The sequence below is a fragment of the Pungitius pungitius genome, chromosome 4, assembly GCF_949316345.1.
Source record: "Pungitius pungitius chromosome 4, fPunPun2.1, whole genome shotgun sequence".
In the NCBI taxonomy this organism is placed as follows: domain Eukaryota; kingdom Metazoa; phylum Chordata; class Actinopteri; order Perciformes; family Gasterosteidae; genus Pungitius; species Pungitius pungitius.
The window spans coordinates 9,536,988-9,557,903 of NC_084903.1; the positions used below are offsets into that span (position 1 = coordinate 9,536,988).

Genomic DNA, 20,916 nt, shown 5'->3' on the forward strand with positions numbered 1-20,916 from the left:
TGAGAACTGGGACATGGGTAGGAATTTAATTTCTAGCCAGACTGGCTGAAAAACAGCGAAGTTAAAACCCCGGAGGGGCCGAATCAGAATCCAGGCAGCAATTAAATCAAGAATTTAGATGCTGTGGAACTAAACAGAGGAGGAAAAATGGGGTATAATTGCAGTGTCCAGATAAGAATAACTTAACCACATCCACAAAGCGGTAATGGTTGCCGCTAAAAATATTGGATTAGAGCACATGAACACTTATTAAATCAAGACGTTATCTTTAATTTGTGTATTACATTCATATTAGTTTGTTTTCACCACTTATTCCATTGCAGTCAAAAATCCTTCTGATTAATGTCGGTTTCGGTGTGGTAAACCCCTCGTGTGTTACATTTTTTACTCTGTTAAATTGACAGCCAGGACTTCATTCCCTGTGTGTGTGCGTCCGTGATGTGTTGTGCTCCCCTGCAAAGTTTTCCAATTCAGAAAAGAAGTTCAGGAATAAGAAACTCTTGAGAATAAACTTCAGCCAAATTTTGTCAAAAAGGCTTATACAAATATGCCTGCAGCTTGAAATGTATTTAGATACGCTCAAATTTAAATGAAGCTAAAGGCAAACTCGGTGACATCCTCGAGAAGTGATGTATCTGGCAAAGTACATGCACGCGCGCACGCAGCCGCACAGCTTGTTGGGATGAAATTAATATGTGATAGAGATTTGGTATTGTGCTGCCAACCCAGGACAGGATTCTCTCTCTCTCTCTCTCTCTCTCTCTCTCTCCCCCCCCCTCCCTCACACTCTCACTCGGTCTGTCTCTCAGCCTATTTATTAACTAAAGAGCTTTCTCTTTGTTTGTCGGGGAGGATTGTCCTCAATGGAGATTTTCTGGGTAATCATCTGATTATCCATCAATTCCCTAAAAAGCCCCAGAGAGGCTGCGCTTCCCCCATTATGCTGAAGGGCACAGCAATGAGAGACGGGGGGAAGGAAGGGGGAGGAGGGTTTCCTGGAGGAAATGATCAAAATGGATTTTTGCTTCTTCGCTTGCCACAGGTATCTGCATTTAGTTTGGTTCCGGCATTTCTCTTCTTAAGTATTCCTGCAACGTGAGCTACTCCCAGTTGGCTTCTCATTTGCCTCGGCCTTACTTACCTGCCACACACACTGGGCACCTCCAGACACAATAATGCGCGCTGGCCGGGCTCCGTCGCCTGCACTGTGTGTTCTGGCAGGCTGCGAGAGAGCGAGAGCATTAGCTCGCATACATTTGCATAGGGCCCTATGGAGATAGAAGTTCAGATTGAAAAGGTGTTTTTTTTCTCTGTCTCCTCTCGCTGTGCCTGGATGACAAATCTGTTGCATTAACTCCCAGGGTAGGCCGGGAGCGGGAATGTTTGTGGAGCGACAAATTACACATCAGAGCTTTATTTAACATTCCCATCGTGGCTACAAGCGATGAACTATTAAGACGTCCAATAGAAGAACAGCGACAGGCTCAACCCTGCATGCAAAGATGCTAAACACATAGATGGGGCATAAACAAAGGAGGAGAAGGAGGAAGGGAAGCTTGTACTGCGAGGCATTTGATGACGATCTATCCCTCGTACCTTTTTTACTGTTAGAGCCAACGAGGGCGCTGGTGTCCGCTGAAACCACTGGCCGGTGGGCACCAGTCCTAGAGATGCCCTAACGTCCGCCGAGTGTCCTTCCGTGAGGTGTGAACACAAACATGTCTGCGTGGTGTGAAAGGGCAGAACAGAGGTCTGTTGAAGCATGTTGCTGTAGCGTCACAGTGCTACACGGGGGTGTGAGGAAAGCAAGCTGGCACCACTAGTTGTTGGTGCCGTCGCTCCCCACACTGTGTGAAGGTTTGATGGAGGTTGCCGGACCTGCTTCTGTCCCATTGAGGCTTAGAGAATAAATGCATGTTGGGGTCCCCATTATTCAAGATGACGTTTAGACAAAAGGTTTACGTCAGTTAAACGAAGAGGAGTCTAAATTGATTAGCTTATATCCTGCATGCGAAGCAAAATAAATTGGGGGGACGGGGGGGGGTGTATAAATGACAGCCTTGGTGATGGTGGGCTGATCTGTTATACTGACTCTGATTTCAGATCGCTGCTCCTCCTCTTTGCTGTGCAATTTCACCAGCGTTCTTCACAAAGAAAACGACAAACTCTGTCCAAATTAGGTTCTTTCACGCCACTACGGACACATGACGACTTCTACCTGCCGCTAAACTCATTTCATTTCTCCATCCATCAGTTGTGAGGATGACCAGCAGGAACCTATTACAATACGTGTTAGTGAGCTGCGCTGCATGCTTTCATGATCTCTTCATCATCCAGTGAAATGGTCGCGCCACTTGCCTCTCTAAGTGTCGAGTAGAGTGGACCACATGGTACTCGACGACGGCGGGGGGCTGATTGGCCTCATTGCACCATTTGTCTTCCAAGTGTCCGCGGGAACGAGGCGCTCCGCCTGCAGTCGCTCGGCTCAGGCGCGGCGTTTTGTCTTGTGAGCTTTCCCCCCCCCCCCCCCCCCCCCCCTCCGCCTCCGCCCCCGCCCCCCAGGCCCTCCTCTGCTCCACGCGGCCACCACCGGGCCATTGTCCTGACGATAAGTGCAGCGCGCTGTTGAGTGAAGTGGCGAGGCACAGCGGCCCGTCTCTGATCAGACCCAAGACCAAGGACACGCACTTCTCGGGCTGCATGTCCAGACTATGGAGAAGGCCGGTCGGAGCAGGCTCTGATTAACTAGACCGCTCAAGTTTCACGTCATAGAGGTTCAGGTTTTCTGCTTTTTGTCCATGCCGCGAGCACAATGTCATATTTCACACGTTATTTTGTCTTCTTTTTGTTCCCACTCCGACTTGACACACCCCATCAGAGCCAATCTGCCTCACTTCCTGCTGTCCCTCACTACCAAATGCGTTGTTCTTACAGCTCTGCATTGACAAAGATGGAAACACAATGCACTCCGACTATTCTTTGAATAGACTTCAGTAAGGCAATGGACTGGTTTGTGAGCGAGTCTTCATGTATTTATTTTTTTTCCCCTTTTTCTTTTTTCGAAAATTAAAGCAGAAAAGCCTCCGTGCACATTGCACGCCTGTCATGACAGTTCTGAGCCCAGATGCATCGGAATAGAACTCGGCAGGCGGATTGTGCACATCAAAGCACCAATCAGACACCACTCTTCGCCGGCCCGTTCGTCTCGCGAGGCTTTGTTCTCGTGCCACGTCCTCCTCGGCAACGACCTGAATGAGGCTGAATGACTGTTTCAGGCCCATTTCACGGCGACTAGCCTGACTAATATTCCTCTGCCATGTGATCCTCCTGCGTTACTGTCCATGTGACATGTCTGTGATCTCCATCATAGGTTTGTGGGCGTGAGTTTATAAATATGTTGTTATTTCACCAGTCTGTAAAGCACCCCTTGTCAACATTCTATGAAGCAGTTTTCTGTCTCGACCTGTCGGAGTTGCTCCCGATTGATGTTTTTGCTCCTGTTCATCCCCGAGACGGGAGATCTAAGTGGGTTTTCTTTTCCCTCGCCTCCCGAAGGCACACAAAGGGTTTCATGTACCCTTTGGTTGGAGTCAAACGGAGTACTACACGTGAAGACGCACACGGCGTGCTGCAATAGATTGATCTTCCCCTCTTTGTGTGTTTGCTGTGCGCCATCCGCATTTTTGTTTATGCCTGTGTGTGTGTGTGTGTGTGTGTGTGCGTCGAAGCTCGCTGCCTGCGATGGAACGCGGCGGCGGCAGCGGAGACGAATTTGGACGCGGAGGAGCGTCGGGGATGCGCGCAGACTCGTGCCGCCTCTCCACTGCGTTTAATGATGAAGAACCCAGCACACGTCAGTCAGAGGAGGAACGCGGATGAAAAGCAAAACAGAGGACACGCGCGCGCGCACACACACGCAGTTGGAAGCAGGCAGGCGCGGAAGTGGGCCACGATACATCCTCCAAATGTGCGTGTTTGTAGTCACAGCTCGGTTTGGGGGTTTGGGCACCACCACAGCCCACCGCCCCGGGGACCGTCTGCCCTCAATACAGAAGCTTCAGTGGGTTTGATGCAAAGGGACCATGTACCGCGAAGCTGATTGACAGTTTTTGTAGGTCTGCAGAAATCCCACCGTGGTCCCGCATGGGGCTGTGTGCATGAAAGGAGATGGGTAAAACTCTGTTCGCAGGCCCCACGGTACTCTGGCACTGTGATGTATGTAGTTAGCGGCTTGTGAAAGAGCCGAGGAGGACGGCTGGTGGGCTTCTGACGGAGGTGACGAGCTTCAGAGGTCGAACACTGTCTGCAATCCCAGCCCGCATGAATAGGCCGGCAGCAGATGTGCCTGTTAATATTAATAACTGATTATCATAGATAACAAAACATATTTTTAAATGTGGGGCTTCTGATTTTTTTCACAGCAACTATTTATTTTTACACTTCCATGAGATTTACTCAGAGGGGCTGGTGATACAATTGAGAATGATGTTAACGATGTCATCCTGTCATGTGACCAGCCGTCGCATCTCCAATGTGTATTAATGTTCCACATAGAAAAGCCAACCGGAATGGAAGGAGTGACATGAACACACGCAAGCGTAATCGGAGTCAGGGTTGATACCCAGCAGTCATCTGCTTCTCTTTTGCTCAATTCCATTAGTTTCTTTTTTTAATGTGCAAACGGTACCAATGATAACAATTAAAAAAGCTTGACGGTTTCAATCAGGAAAAACATTTGGCGCGATTTCTTTTCTAAAGTTGAATATTTCAGTCCAAAAATAACTAAATATGGTGGGTGATGTAAATGTGGTTGAATATTAGAACGAACCATAAAGAACGTTAAACCTTGATTAATGACTCGCCTCAAAGCCCCATCTTCAGTTCAATGCTTTGTGATTGTGCCTTTTCTTGTTGTGCATACACGGTGCTTTTGGGTTTAAGTGTGGCATGCTGTTGTAAAGCTCTCAGTACAGCATTCAGCACTTTCAAGCAATCGCTAACAGGAGGCGGAGCCTCTCCCTCCTGGGTGTGCATAGGTGTACTACAAAGAATGATCGGTATTTTTGATTTGCTTGTGTTTTTAAAGTTGAACCATGCGTGCTCTGCTGAAGGTCAAGACCAAAAGCTAAAAGACTTCCCTGCAGACTTAAAAGTGTGCGTCAATCTATTCCACGGCTGTCATTGATGGAAAATGTGAAGCTTGGGGGCAAAGAGCCCGTCACATGTGCAGGGAGGTCCACAAAGACCTCAAACATTATCGGCAACACAAAAGCGGCGTTGAAAAGGGAGCCCCCACGCGCGCACCCTCACCCATTTGCATGACAAGCTGAGCATCACTTATTTTTTTGGCAGGGAGTGTTCTCCCTCAGCATTCCCATATACCTCCCCTCACACTGCAAATCACTAGCCTGGTCCATCGTTATGATTTAAATGTCTTATCTTCAAACCTTTTTCCTTCCTACAATATATGTGCTGGTTCCCGCGCTGCCACAAAGCTCGGACCTGATATCTTGCGTTGAGAGTATTGCAAAGTAAATATCCCACGGTTACAGGTGTGAGTGTTTCATTCCAGCTTGACAGGGCACTGTAGGTCCTTGTATTTGTGAGTCCTTTGCTGCGCCTGTTAACCCTTGGTGCTGCCTAGTTTGCCATGGTTATCAACATAATTCATGCTCAAATTCATCTTTTTTTGGTATTATTATTATCTGATGATGTCCCTGTTAGAGCGTGATGGACAGGCGCTCCATCAATTACTTTAGGCCACGTGAAGTATAAACTGATTGGATTTTCGAGGTCAAGGTTGCTGGATAAAATTAGGATTTGATGCCTTTTTGGACCGACATCAATGTGAACTGCAACATGACTAACGTACAGCAGCGAGGCCATACTTCAATGCGTTTACTTATTCATCCGTATTGCTCCTCTGTCTTCCGACAATCCCTCACTCTTTTTCTTCTTGGGTTTTTCAGAGAATGATGAGACAGGTGTGATGGATAGTTTGCTGGAAGCCCTGCAGTCAGGAGCTGCATTCAGAGACCGCAGGAAGAGAGCACCAAGACCCAGAGGTGAGTCTCATATCCTTTGCCTTCACCTTTGCACACACACACAGCACCTGCTACCCACATTGTACTTATGGCCAGTATTCTGATTCCAGATAGAATTTCAAAAAGTCCAAACTTGCCAACTGGATGCATACTTTTCTTGTTATGGTTTTAAAATCTGGGTGAATCGAATGCATCCTTGTTTAATGATGCCTCCACACATTCTCATTTGCCTGCAAAATACACCAGTTTGTTGTTTGTGCACATGTTGACTAGTAGCACACTGCCAGAGAACAGCCCGACAACATTACTACAACTGTCGGATGTTTGGATCTCAGTAAATCAACAGCCCGTTATTTATTTTCTGGCAGTCCTAAATCCCAAATGGTCTTGAAGCCAAGTTGGGTTGTGTGCATGTTTTGAGGAGACAGTCCATTAGACTTTATGGGCAGTCGACAGCATTGCCCTTCAACACTGTATTTTCTGGTAATGGCCTTCCCTCCACAGCCGTTCTTCAGCTAGCGAAGGGCCCCCGCATGATCTCTTTGATCCCTCTTAGCGCAGTAAGATATGTTGGCGTTAAATGTCCCCTGCCCTCCACAGATAACCAGCAGAAGACCATCAGCCCCAGCTCCTTCCGCCAGGTTCTCAGGCCTGTTCAACATGGTAAAGCAAATCATTAAAAAGCCGCAAAGCTAAAGCCTCAAGCATGCTCAGCTCTGCCTTTTTATCTGCTCTCAAATGGCCGGCCGTCTTGCATGCACTGCAACTTTGTTGCTACAGTTCATGTGTCCTGCTTTGTGTGTGTGTGTGTTTTGGGACCATTCAATTTGTCCCGATGACCTTGTGTGCCGCCGGAAAGTGTGAAAGGTCTATTGTGATACAGTTTGAGGCAGTGTGTTGGGCGGACTGTGAGCGAAGCCCGGGTTGGAATTCTTTTGAAAGCAGTGTGTGGACTGTACTCCACTGTTGATCAGGTTCCTAAATTGTTCAGAAACTGAGGCACTGACTGAGTTCAACTCAAATTTCAAGCTTCTCGCCTGAGACTAATGTGCAGTAGCCGATGAGGCCTCTGCACCAAAACCAAACACGTCAACAAATGCAAGCCACTTTCAGCTGTAGTTCATCACTTAGAAACTCCCTTTTAGAATTCAAAATAAAAAGGGCAAAATGTGTGTGTTACCGTGTGACTTCCAGGGAGTCAAGATTGGATCGGATACCCCGTGTCATTCAAAGCTGTAAACAAATATTGTGCTTTGGCGCTTGCAAAAACAAACTGCAGCTTTCTTCTCTTGTCAAAGGTCTTTTACAATTATCACTGAAGCGCTTCAAATTTTACACCGTAACCCAATTACCACTTATTACCCGTAATTGGAATCACTGTGGGCTGTGTGTACGGGTCCACATGAATACAATTATTCACCCTCAGTCCACCCACAAAATTGATGGCAATGATAAAAGGCCCTGCTCTGTTGTTCTGCCTCGACTTATCTGAAATGAGATTGGAAAGGGGCGAGGGGGAGGGAAGTATACAGGGTGGGAGGAAAGAGACGGATAGAGGTGGCTGGAACATAAGAAATGGAGTGTGAGGAGGTATGAAAGAGCCAATTGGTTTGGGTGAAACTAGGGAACAATGTTGGGGGGCGGGGGGCAGTCTGACTGTGTGTTGGAGATAGAGCCTGTTCATAAAAGGGATATTGTATCATATTGGGTTCATGCTGTAGAAGGTGCGCAGGACGCGGGCCCCCTGCCGGCGGCTCGAGGCGCGGCCCTGTCGGCTGACGGCGCTCTGGGGCTGGAGCCCGTCACTGCAGGACGCCGCGCTCATCGCCGGCCTTTGCAGAGCAAACGCGGCTAATTACTTTTCTCTGCCCGGCACCAGCGCAGCCCTCTCAGTGCCCATTCATCTTAATTTCCCCCTCTCTGCCATCTGCCTCCTAAATAACACTCCTCCTCATTTCCCTACCATCCCATATCCCTGCTGTCTTCCTCGATACTCTCACGGCCTGACAATGGCCCTCCCCAAACATAATTGCCTGTTATTGGTATGGAGTCTCTCAGCTGCTCCTGCCGCACCCCCTCCCCACTCCCTCTCCCCCTGCGGAGATCCGGCCCTTAATTGCCCTGGGTTTAGTCGCCGGAGTGAGTGAAACCCACTGGATGCTCCCTGCTAAGTTGGGAGGTGATGAAGTTTAGTCGCCGGCACGAAGCACTTAAACAGCTGCTTTCCCTTTCACACCACCCAACCACCTTCTTTTTCCCACAGTTTTAAATACCCTTTAATAATTGATCTCAAGGGTTCTGCTACACTCCAGCGGAGCAGCAGAGAGAATTGAAAACCGAAAACATCCGTGCCACGAGATACTGTAATTTTGCGTAGAAGGTGGAGGGATTGACATGGGTGGTCCAAACATGCGCGCCGCCGTTAAGCTCCCACACCAAGGGACACTCGAGTGCACCAGGTTTTTTTTTTGTTGCAGTGGTGCACTTTTGGCTGTCTGCAGAAACAAATTTGACAGCCAATAGATGGTGCTCGCCATCACAAAGAATAGTTCAACTACGTGTAGTTCTTCCTCGTTACGAGTGTGATTGCCCCAAAGTAGAAGATAGCATTAGAGGCATTACTCCGCTGTTTGCTGCAAAATCGGGGGCATACAGGGTCCCCTCCCTCTTAGTGCTTCCTTCTTGTTCTCTTCCTCTTGTCCTCTTCAATTTACTGTAAGTAATAAATGATAAAAGTAAGGTTCCTTGCCTGCGTCCTCAGGATTTGTCCCCACTTCCTCTGTCTCTCATCTCCTCGCCTCCCTCACTTCTGAATTGGCTCAGCGCGCTTTAACATGAGCCAGCAGCTACGGTGTTTAGCTCGGTCTGCAGCCTCCCCCAGCACTCACTCGCACTCACACACACACACATGTAGACTTCGGGGGATGGAGGTAAGCAGGCTTTGCGGTGGCTGTGGCCTGGGTTAGGATAAGGCTGCAGGGCTCCAGGGCTCTTCGACACTCTAAATTGGATTGCGCTCCTCAGAATGATGGATCGATGGTGGTTAGCCACACAGGTGTAAGAGACTTGAATCTGCAAATTGAATCTATAAGGCAGCCGTAGCTTTTTTAACTGTGTGCTTCTGGAAACGTCTCTCGAGGCTCCGTCTGGTCATTTCAGTCCTCTGAGCAGGCCCTCGTCACATGTTGAGGGGAATCACATAACTGCACTTATTTTGTGGTTGGGTTTGACGGAGTGCAGGAGCCTCAAACTGTGCGACGCAGCACAAGCCCCATTTTGAGTGTGCGTGTGTGCGTGCTCAAAGGCCTTTAACATGGAGTGATGATCCATTATGTGTGAGGAGCAACGAGCTCTGTGTGGGAGTAAATGTCTTTGTCTTTAGGAGCCATTACTTCAGAATGTCTGCGGTGAAACCCGACCTAACAATTATCATGTGTGATAAAGCTCCGAACTGGAGCTTGAAATTGATATAAAGGTCACTTCACAGCGTCGCTGAACCCGTTTACCAAGTGGAAGTCGGAGTTAGGTCTCCTTACTTTCCGTTATGGTTTTCGGCCATAAGAGCAAGCCTCCGGTTGTCGGAGACGATGTGTGCTACGTGGTTGCCAAGCGGACTTCTTGACCTGCTCTTTGCTGAGAGCATTTCTCTGTTTAATGTCGGGTCTTTGGTTCACGCGCTCAGCTATTCAGTTCGTGCTTCAAAAGGCTTGCGTATATACACGTGTCAATGGCTTTAGGAGAAGACCGATGGGCTTAATTTGAGACTCAATCCGCCAATCTCTTTTCTGAAGCATGTGCTGCACAAAATCATTTAGACGAAACTGAAGGGAGTTTGAGGTTGAAATGAAAGTTGAAAACCGGAAAGGAAGTTGGTTGACGCCTGTCCCTGTGTGTTCTGTGTGCGCACATGTGAGACTTTAGTGAGAAACTAGCTCAGAGTGTCAGTCACTCTCGCTTCCTGGGGCTGAGATGCTCCAGTGGAATCTGCTGTTAGATGCTTGCCTCCTTTGATTGGGCCTCTTATAGACTGTGAGATCTGGATTGCACTGCAAGCAACTGCATCCAGCAGATAGTGTGTGTGCTTTGCCGCTCCTCCTTCACTTTTCTGTCGGTTCGTATCCACGTCAATTATGGGAGATAGCCTTCCTTCCTTCTAAAGTTTGCTCAGGTGACTCTTTACTTTTTTATTTTGTTTTGTCTGCGCTTTATCTCCCCCTCCCTCCCCCCACCCTTGCCTTGCTGCTTTTTCACCAGACATGACATAAGCAAAAAAAAGGGGTTATTAAATCATTTCAGTGAACCAGAGACAGAAAGGAGAGCACCAAAAAGTTGCTGATTTATCTGCATTTGGTCGTAATATATCATCCACACATCATGTACGCTGGCTGCGTTTTTCAGTAAAGTGACAGGTTATTCCCAAAGAGCTTCTGTTCCTGAACACCACACACTCACTCTCCCACTTCCACGCATGCATACATGCATCGGAATTGTCGGGCTTCAACCCCCCGTGTTTTTCGAGGATGTGCGGGTCCGAGGTCAAAGGCCGCCCCCGGGTTGGCACGGCAGCGATGACGCATCCCCGGTCACCTGGCCACTTGCAGTCACAGTGGCACTCTGTAGACCGCCGCACTTGATTGGTGGCCTCAGACATCTCGATGGCTCTCGTGGACCAAGGCACATTCAGGTGGGAAAGTGCACCGCGACCTGCCTTTGTCTGTCCGTCTGTCCTTTTTCCGCTCTCAGCGTGCCTGTGTGCGTGTTTGAGCCTTTGCACACGTCCATTGAACAGATGGAACAGGAGGTCACCTTAACACCTTTGCATAGTAGCAAGTGTAATTAGGTCCAACATGTGCAGTCAGACTGGTGGCGTACCAACTGGGAGATGTAGAGAAAGGGAAAGAGTTTATTCTTTCACTGAAAGGGTTTAGTTAGGTTGAGGGTTTCTACGTGGTATGTCATTGAGTGTGACTGTGACGCTGTTCACTTGCTCTGTTGCCTTGGTAGCGCAGGTATAAATAATGAAAAAACGCTTTCAATTTCTCCCACACAGGAAGTCTGAGGCCTCTTATTCCACCCAAATGTGTTAAATTGTGACGCACATTGATATCAAGATGTGTTAAAGCGGGCCGTATTAGCACACCTTCAGCAAATAACGCCGGTAATTCTGTAAAACTGTGCTAATCTCTGTTATCCCTGCCCCGTCCAAGATGAGAAAGTGAAATGCTGTGGCGTATATTCACATGACTGGTTTTTGGGAGGTCAGCGTGATGGATGAGAGCTGCGTGCACAAACACACAACGTCACCCGGGCTCGGCTGTGCCCACTCGGCCCTAATATAAAACAGATGATACTGAACACCTCTGCACTCTGCTCAGCGCTCCTACATCCCACGCTTTTTTTTTTTTTTTTTTTTTAGCCAAGTCCTAAGCCGATCAGGCCCCTTCCGATATCCACTTTTAGCTGGATTATGAGGAAGCTGGGCTGTAATAAAGGCTGTGGATCGTGAAATGGAAACTGGTGCTTAGCATGTTGAGCCAAGGACCCTAATCAGCCCGTTCACACCAGCGCCCAGGCCTCAAACTGCGAGCGAAGCCGCTAATGTGGGATCGCTATTCAGCCGGCGTTCTCCTCGTCTCTTCTTTCCGCGGGCCAACGTCTCGCCTTCTGTCGGCCCTTAGCACACGCCTCGTGTGCGGGGAACAAAGGCGGCAGAGCCGATGGGTTGTGTTTCGAAAACGCAGCGCATTTTTATTTATTGGTCTGATGGCATTGTTTTCTTTTCCGTCTCGCCAGCTGTCTTTCTTTGTCCCTCCCTCCTTCCCACCCCATTCGTCATGAACCGGTTACGTACGTTGATTGAGACCAGGCTCTTACATAGTCCTCTAGTTAATAATGCAGTGAGAAATGAAGTCATTCTCACCGTGGCTTTGTGCTAATTAAATTTTACAGAAGCCTTATCGCCGAGCCACACACACACACACACACACATTTATGGTCCTGCCACATTCGCCGACGCCAGCAGCCAAATCGCGTAGCCGTCAGTGAGAGAAAGCGGCAGGGAGACTATTATATGAACTCGCGTTGTTGCGGGAGGGAAACCACCCCTAACCTCTTCATGTCCATGCCCTGTGCAAAGGGAGGTGCTGGAGTTCTGTCTCTTTGGTAAAAGAGCATCACAAGTGCTACAGCCTCATTTCTCCCCACTTCAGTCTCATCTTCCAACTGTGGTCCTTTTATTCATTTGTCTTTTTCAGTAGGCTGTTTGTCTGGCTTTTTGCTTCGGGCTCACATTAGCAACTGGTCACACTGTGGGCTTTTGGCAGAAAGAACACATCTGCGTTAGCATGTGCCGCTATGCTTGCCCACTAAGCCGTCTTGACTATGGAGTTAAAGCGTGGACTTTATGTAGGAGTGATGAAAGGGGATGATTTGTGCCTTTTCTTTTAAAAATTCAGCTGTAACCAATCTGTAAGCAGACCCGTATCCAGGTATAAGTCTCCAGTGCACCGTACTCCTACAGAAAGCAAACCCATACGCTCCCATCGTTGATTTTTAGGGCCACTGTAGTCCGCGGCGATGGCGTTCGTCTCTCTGGCTGTTACGTCGGCCCCCTCTCCAGCTTTTGTGGTCCAAAAGGCCTTGAGTGGAGCCTCTGAGAAGTTTCCACGCTGGCGGAGCGGGAAGGCTGGCGGATCTCTTGGATGCAGGATTGCCCTTAGAGAGGGACACAGCGAGGCATCGCTGATATGCTATTAAACAGTATCGCCCTCTAATGCTCATTCAGAGGCTTGACTGTATAGAACCACATGCATTCACTTTGACACGTACACACACACACACACACACACACAAAGATGTATAGCCTTGAGTCACATGGTCATGTTTGTGTCTCTGGCCTATGGGCTCAAGAGCTTCATTAGCCTGGCTCTAGCTTTGATTAGCATCCTCGGGGGTACAAATTACCAAATGAACTCAAGTGATCTTGTGTAAAAAGAAATCTCTCTGGGACTTTGTGCAGATTTCTGAACACTTCCCAAGCATGTGATGGGCTGTGCCATTCAGGAGAGGGTAGTTTTGCCTTGCACTAGGTATTTTTACTCAGGATTTTTTCCAAACAAGACAAACTAGAAATGTACTTAGTTAACGGCATTGCATTGACTGCATGCTTGAATTTGTACGGGTTCTTTCGGGGCGCCGATGTGTGGAGACGTGGCGTGTGCTCTCGCATCGTCCGAGTTTTTTCCTTCAGGTGAGAATTCCTCGAGCCGCTGACTGTCTGTAATAACCGTACTTGACATTTCCCGCTCCTCCAGCCTGTGGAGACTTAGCAGATGCTTTCCATTCCAGTTGAACCCATTAGGGCCTTCTCTCCTCTACTGCGTGCAGTAGCCTGTCCTTTTGCTGGGGCCCGCTGAATGTCAAAACTCAGTGTTTAGCATCACAATAAAGCAAAGCAGCAAAGGCAAGGAAGTGGCTGCTGGCTGGCAAAGGGCATGAGAAAAGAAAAAAAAGATCCTTTAAAAAAAGCCTGCCATTGCTCATTCAGTGCTTTATAATGAGTTTGTTTGTAATTCCTGTGTTTGTGTCCCTGTAAATCAGCATTACTGGTCCGAGTTTTGACCTTCCTTTGACCTACAATAGAACCAATTGAATTTTTTGTCTTGTGTTGTACGGGTGAGTCCCGTAGTGGACGTCTCATCCTAAGGATGTAAAGTGGTCTTTCCGTAAATTTGGATTGGCTTACTCTTGTTTAATAGCAGTATCGTTGTTGCGGTCTGATCAGACATCTGTTTCAATGCTCGCTAGAAATATATCCTCATTTCCGCCCCTCCATAGGGAGTTTAGCTTTTTGTTTTTCACTAATGATGCATAATTTCAGTTCTCGGGAAGCAACCTAAAGTGGAGTGGCAGCAGTTAAAGTCATAGTTGAAAATGGGATCTTTTAGTAGCTTTCAACTCGCAGCACATCAAATAAAAGCTAATGACTGCTCACACATTTATTAATTTGCTTTGATGTGAACTTTGTTTTGCCTGTTGTTGGAAGCAAGTCTTACATGACCCAGTTACTCTTTAAATCATTTATTTTGATTCCAGAGCCTCTGTGTCAAAAATGTCTGGCTCCAAGCTTCACAGGACTTCACGAATAATTTCCCTCCGCTGTTACTAATGAAGTAGAATTTGTTGGGGACAGTGAAAACACATTTAGTAAACAAGCCATGTTAATTATCCTTAATTAATGAATCATATTAGAGCCCAATGGGGTAGAGGTTTGAATTTGTAACAAATTCAACAGAAAAATTGATTGATTGGTATATAAAAAAAAAAATAGTTAATGAATAAAGAAAAAATACGTCATCACTTTAAATCGTAACGCACGTTCTGATCAAATGGAAAATATAATAACCCTGCACGGTGGACCTGATTATTGTTTTTGGTTACCAGGCCAAGGCTTCTATGGCTAGTGTGATTATTTCTCTGAACAGGGAGGTAATTAGTGGGCTCGGTTCGACTGGTAATTACATTGTTGGACAAAGAGGAGCGAGGATGTCTAAATGTATTTCACAGATAGTTCTGCGTTTGTCCACACAGGCAGCCACACACACAAATACGCACACTCGTGTGTGTGCGCTCAGATTCTATTCAGCGTGCAGTAACATCTCCAGCCAAACACATTTATACACATTTGTTTTGATACAACGTATCTCTCATTTGCAAGCTGAAATAATAGAAAATTGCTTATTTGCATCTACAGTATGAAATTGTCTGATACTGGTGGAAAACTGAGTGGGCTGAGCAGGGCTATTGGGATGTAGCTGGCTGAATTGGCTTTATTGTTTTATGTACCTCATTACTCTCACTTTTAGTTCCGTTCATGATGCCATTTATGCAAAGACGGGAGCCTTTAATGCTGCTGGAGCTAATACGTTTAATTTCTTCCAAAGCACAGATGCGACAATCTGACATGGCGGGTACCTGGACGGTTTCCCACTTAAATATTGCCTCATGTCAAATGCTCATTTTTTATACATTGCTTCGCTGTTCTTCCAAGGTTCGTACCAACATAAACAATTTACCCAGCACGGCTAATGGACGGAAGTCTAGAACCTGATTCCTTCAATTTGAAAGTTATAGCGTTCAAACAAAAATGTTTCCTGATGTAGATGGTGTGTCACTTGACTCACCTTATTTCAATGGCAGTGACGCACATAGCAGAAATAAGACATTGGAAGCACAGAGGTTTGTACAGTCCGTGCAGCGGGAGTCAGTCCGGGGAAATGTATGCACTTCCAATACTTGCATAATAATAAAATCTCACCAGTAAGACCAGTCTCACCAGTAAGTAAGTTGACAAATTGTGTTTGCAGCAATCTAGTTCCTATTTGTATATTTTCTGTATTTCCTACTGTGAAAATCCTTCCCTTGAAAGCTCAAAGAGAGTAGCACAGTACGTATGCGAGCTGAAATAAATGCAGACATTGCTCGTGCATGGGGAGGTCAGGGCCCATGCAGGGGAACATTTAGCACGTTTAAGTGCTCTCTGATCAGAGAAGAAGTCACAAAACCTGCAGTAAGTACTCTGGGTTGCTGATTAGAGCAGATGAACACTTGACACCACTTTGGGTGGATTTACATTTTGTGTGTGTGTGTGTTACTGTGCGTTTGTCCTGCTATGGCTGTATGGATTGCAATTATTAATAGCCAAGTTATTATGCCTACATTCTTGTATACATTGCATTTAGAGCAAGAACAAGCAGTGGAAATGTTTTTGGGGGTGCACGCTGACGGGCCGTACACACTCCGGCGGCGGGCCGGATTTGCGAGTTTGACATATGTGAATTAAGCACTCGCGGGCCACATAAAATGACGTGGCGGGCCTTGAGTTTGGCACATGTGCTTTATAGGATGGTCGCTCTATTGCATAGTGATACCAATACAGGCTCAATTGCTATGACAGAAATCCTATGTAGACATTGTGCTTCAGTACACCAGCCTTAAACCGTTTTAAGGATCATTCATTTCAAGATTACAGTTTCACTTTTCTGTGTTTTATTTATTAATCCTTAAAGTAGGGAAAAGACACAGGAGGCTTTTCCACAAGTCCATTGTGAGTAAGCCTTGCCCCCCCGGCTCGGCGACTTAGCCTGGACTAGAGTTGAAAGCTTTAAGAAGAAAGAGGTGGCCCAAGGATAACAATCTTTACGTTTTGTTCCCTTCTTACCATGTAGACAAAGTGTAAGACCGTCCAGGCTTCATGGGCTCGGGCGTGTTAGAGGGTTAATGAACGAGGCTTATCCACCCAGCAAGGTCTTGGGGTGTGGCGAGTGGCCGGGTGCCTTTTTAAATCATCCATCAGGCTCTCCAGCCGAGCCTGAGCCCCGACAATGAAAGGTGTTTGGGCTACAGCAGAAGGGACATGATTTATCAGGGAGGTGAGTGATTACGCGAGTCCTCTGTACGCGAGAGACGCCGGCCAGCACTAAAAAGATGATCCTGGAGTGTGTCATGAAACATGGAAAGAATAGGAAGCGGGGCCCCATGAAGAATAGCCACGCCGAGACATGGTGGATAAATGAACTGTGGGTGTGTTTTAAGTTTGAGTGGGGAGTGCTGTAATGGGCTCGTGTGTACTGAGACTGTCCTCGATGGCTTGGTGACATTTCCGAGCTAATTGCTTTAGTCCTTCCAGCATGTCACTCTGTAGTGACACATATAAAAACATCTTGCTTGGAGAAAAAGGACTAAATGTAGATGTCGTGGATAATTATCTGTCAGGTGTTAGAGGGGAAAATGATGAGGACCAAAATAGATCAGTGACAGAGAAAAAGTCTCAGATCTCCCCCTGGATGTGTGGTGGATTCAAATAATAAAGCACTTAACTTGACTTTTTCATGTGCAAATTCAACTTCACACATTGGCAGTTCTCACCGACTTTGCAGATGACTTGTTTGGATCTTACTTATGTCTTATTTTTCTGTATCAGATGCAAGTCATTATCGTTTCTTTTGTCCCAGCTCCCGAGATTTGGAAGCATTCATTTTTGGATGAAAGGGGGTAAAGGAGTTGACATCCACTTTAGTAGGCCTAAATGATCCACTTTGAAGATCCAAGCAGAGATAAATAAATATCAGCAAACAATGACTACAGACCAACTCGTCTCTGATGGAGCTCCAGGGGTGAGTTGATAGACGCCTAAGATACAGACGCGGAGAGCAACAGAGAAGGGTGTTGAGATGAAAAACAAACAAGCTGAGGTGTGTCAGCCTAGAGCCTGTTTTCCCATCTAGTGTGTTCCTTATGGAAGCCTTTGAACCACGCCATTTGCTGTTTTGACGAGTCATTGAAATGGTAGGGAAACTGTGTTATATGTCTTGCTTTTGACTCCCCAGCTGCAGCGTTTAGCCTCGAGCATGAAGCTCTCACCAACGTATAGTGATCACGCTGTACAACGCAGTCCAGACGGCGGTCACTGTCATGTTTCGCAAATAAGGATTTGGGTCGTGAGAAAGCTACTTTTACAAATCTTTTCAAAACTAAAGATGAGAAAAGTGTTTGTTCTGCTTTGGTTCAATTTCTACGAAGCGAAACATATTTGAAAATATCCAGATCAAGTACTTGATCACTTGTTTCTGACCTGAACACAATTATTCTACATTGACGAAATGTGTGGGCAGTTTGTCCTCCACTGATGAACCGTGGCAGCCCAGGATACACTTTTGTGAAAGGTTGTTAAAGAGCCTCAACAAATTGAACAATTCACTTTTGCTTATTTTCTTGGTGCGACGGCAGGTATGTCACCAATGGACTGCTCAAATCCATGATATAAAAAAATAAAGATTAAAGGGAGATTGTGTGTATGGTAAGATGTCACAAGGCTCAAGTGGGAAAAATATCTTTTTGTAATTTGTGCGAACTGACTGAGTTACAGCACAATCCTCTTTGAGAAAAGCTGTCCTCACCTCAGTCCTGTGACATGGTTTTCGGACTGAGGCGAAAATTGAAAAAGGGGAAGGGACAGGAATGGGGAGGAAAGGTAAGAACAGAACAGATGGAATAAACCAAGTCATGGGGACAGGTGTCCATTCCTCCCGTTTTGGTCTCTGTGGCTTTCTCTGTCTCTCACTGCCGACTGATGAAATTGCCGATGATTTATACCACGCGTCGTTGGCAGGCGCGGCAGACTGCTGCTTTGTCCCTGTCAGAGCCGACTAGAGCCTGAGGTAAGGCAGCTTTGCTTATCAATCAAAGCCCCTCTTCCACCACCACTGTCGGCGCAAAGCTCCCTGGATCACCGGCTCCCCGAACCCGGGGCCATCTACGGGTTGTCATGGAGATAGCGGCGTACGGCAGCGCGGGAGCTGAAGCCAACAGGAAGTGACACAAAGCCCTTGGAGGGATGGCCCTGTTGATGGAAGCATACTGCTTGGCATAGAGATTGTGCTGTGAAAACGAACCCAACAACCCCACCTCCAAACAGCCGCTGAACTCAAATGCAGTGATAAGTAGACTTCCCAGGTGATGCGTCTCACCTCCTGCTAGCTATCACATGGCATTGCCTTTTCCCCCCTCAGCCGCTGCTGTAAGGCAACTGTCTTGATTATGTGAGGATTTGCAAGGAAGAGCCGCCCTTAATCATCCGTCATTTGCAAACCTGTGTGCGATTTACTTTTCTTCCTCCCCAATTCACACCCCACTGTTTATGGGGGGTGATGATGAGGTCTTGCTGCTTGATTACAGACGTGTTAGAGAGGTTTGTGTGTGGCAAGCACTAATTTGTTAGGCTGCTTTGTCGGATAGAAAGCATCAGGGCGAGGTCTGAGTCATTTGCTCTCATCCGCCCAAGAGGAGCTTTCGAAGCCGCCGCAGCAGCGAGTAACCCGAGCCGGCAAAGGACGTCAACCGGTCCGATTTTCCTTTATTTAAAAATAAAATGGTGAGCTAATGGTAGTTAGGGGTCCTTACAGTAAATACCTGACATCAATTGACAGCCGTCTTGAGTATAAAAGTATTTTGTATATAAATATCCCTTAAACGTTTCAAAAACCTAATTGAAGCCTTTTTAAATGGGCCTGTTGTATTGTTTCAAAGGTGTTCATGTGAGTAGTCGCTAGCAGGCTTTTTCCAACCAACCAATCAACCCATCGAATAAGATGGATCCTGGGTGCTTCTCTAAATATGATGCTGTACTTGTTACGTTTGTATTGCACGCTAAATGCTCTTGTGCTTTCACACACCTAGTATGTGAAAAGCTCTTTTTGCTCAGACTCCAAAAAAGTGATAATAGCCATCACGAAAAATGCACTTACTTATTGTGCAAGAATATTAACAAAAAACCTTTGACTTTTGACATCGTGTTACAACAATTTCCTCGGCCCATCTTCTCCAGGTAGTCGTAAAGAGTGTCCTTTGAGAGCAGAATAATTGGATAATGGCTCACTCGCTTTTTTTTTTTTTTTTCTTGCTTGAGGTCAACAGTCGCTGGTACTGCTAGGTTTACGGTCCATGCCGATGTACCTCATTAAGCCACAATTTAGTTTTTGCCGTTTCTTTTTAAGTGTACCAGAAGCAGCAGCTCTGGCCCACGCTGTGGTCTCGTGTCTTTCTTGTTGCTGCGTTTGACATTAGATGCACTTCATATTTGTCTTCGCCTCTGCTCATTTGATTTCTTTGACATTCAGAGGAACATATTTGCTTTGTAAACAGTCATTTTTTTTATCACTGACTGATTTTCATTTTGCATTGAAGAGCAGCATCACATGAGTTCTCAGGTGTTTTTGTCTACACTTTCCAACAAAGACGTTTGACAGTTAACTTCTCCTTCGGTGTAACCCTGTGTACATATATCCCATACTCCACCTGAGGCTATTTTGGTCAGTTTGTCATTTCTGTTCCCCAGAACGTGCTGTAAGTGACGCGTCTGTGCGCACGCGGCCGTACACGTAGTCAGAGTACCTGTGTGTGGGCCTGGTGTCTCTCACGAGGGCTCATTAAACCGACAAAGAGTGTCAGAGAGAGATATCTGGTATTCTATAGCATCTATCACACATGAAACAGGAACCTCTCTTTCATATGCCACAAAGAAAAAACGACTTTATTAAGATCATATGCCGGTCAGGTCTTGGCCTCCAGAAAAGTGCACAAGACAAGTGGTTTAGTTTAATCTTGTTTATTGAGGGGAGAATTCTTGTGAGGTAAACAAGCTGTTCCAATGCTTTTAAGATAGAAGCCTCCCTATTTAATTGCTTGATCCCCACCACTGATTAGTTCGCCGTTAGCCTCAAATGCTTAGCTCTAGAGAGCATAGTGATTACTGTGGCAGGTATTTAAGAATCCCTCTCCCATTAGATCTGAGAGACTGCAGCGGCAGTGCAACGTGTCCGAGAAAAGCCCTACACTACATCCACGTTTTTAAGGAAAGAATTATCAAAAGAAAATTGTGCCTTGCATTGCTAGTCCTATGGTAAATAAACTGTACTTGTGTAGCGCTTTCTAGACTTCCGACCTCTCAAAGCACTCCGACCCGTCAAGTCATCATCCCCTCACTGATGTAACTCGGCCAGAATTCAATCGAACTTTCTCCTGAAATGCACAATTGCGTGGCTTTAAGAATTAGATTTTCATCATTTGTGTTACAATCAAATATTGTTTTACGTGATCTCAGCCATCGTTTCTCTAGATGATAATCCGTATTCATGATCCAAAAAAAAGAAAACTGGAGATTTGTTGTTTGTTGATTTATTACTCTGTATTAAACAGCGGAAGGATCTCGAACTCGGTGAGAGAAAAAGAAATGCTTCTCAAACCTAATCAACATGCATCCAACAGAGGTGCACCTTCAAAGGCTGAGGATGAGATCAAGAATCAGTCACGTTTT

General features: G+C 46.5%; 1 protein-coding gene across 3 annotated transcripts in view; it reads left to right on the forward strand.

The window, feature by feature from the left end:
* Positions 1-20,916, forward strand: part of LOC119195830 (protein diaphanous homolog 3-like) — a 127,295-nt gene that overhangs the window by 79,706 nt on the left and 26,673 nt on the right. For 2 of the 3 annotated variants that reach the window (XM_062561717.1, XM_037451119.2), the window contains 2 exons: positions 5,970-6,065; positions 6,645-6,707. In XM_062561717.1, the coding sequence (XP_062417701.1) occupies positions 5,970-6,065; positions 6,645-6,707 (159 nt within the window). The remainder of the gene's footprint in view (positions 1-5,969; positions 6,066-6,644; positions 6,708-20,916) is intronic. The other variant, XM_062561718.1, reaches the window with a different exon arrangement.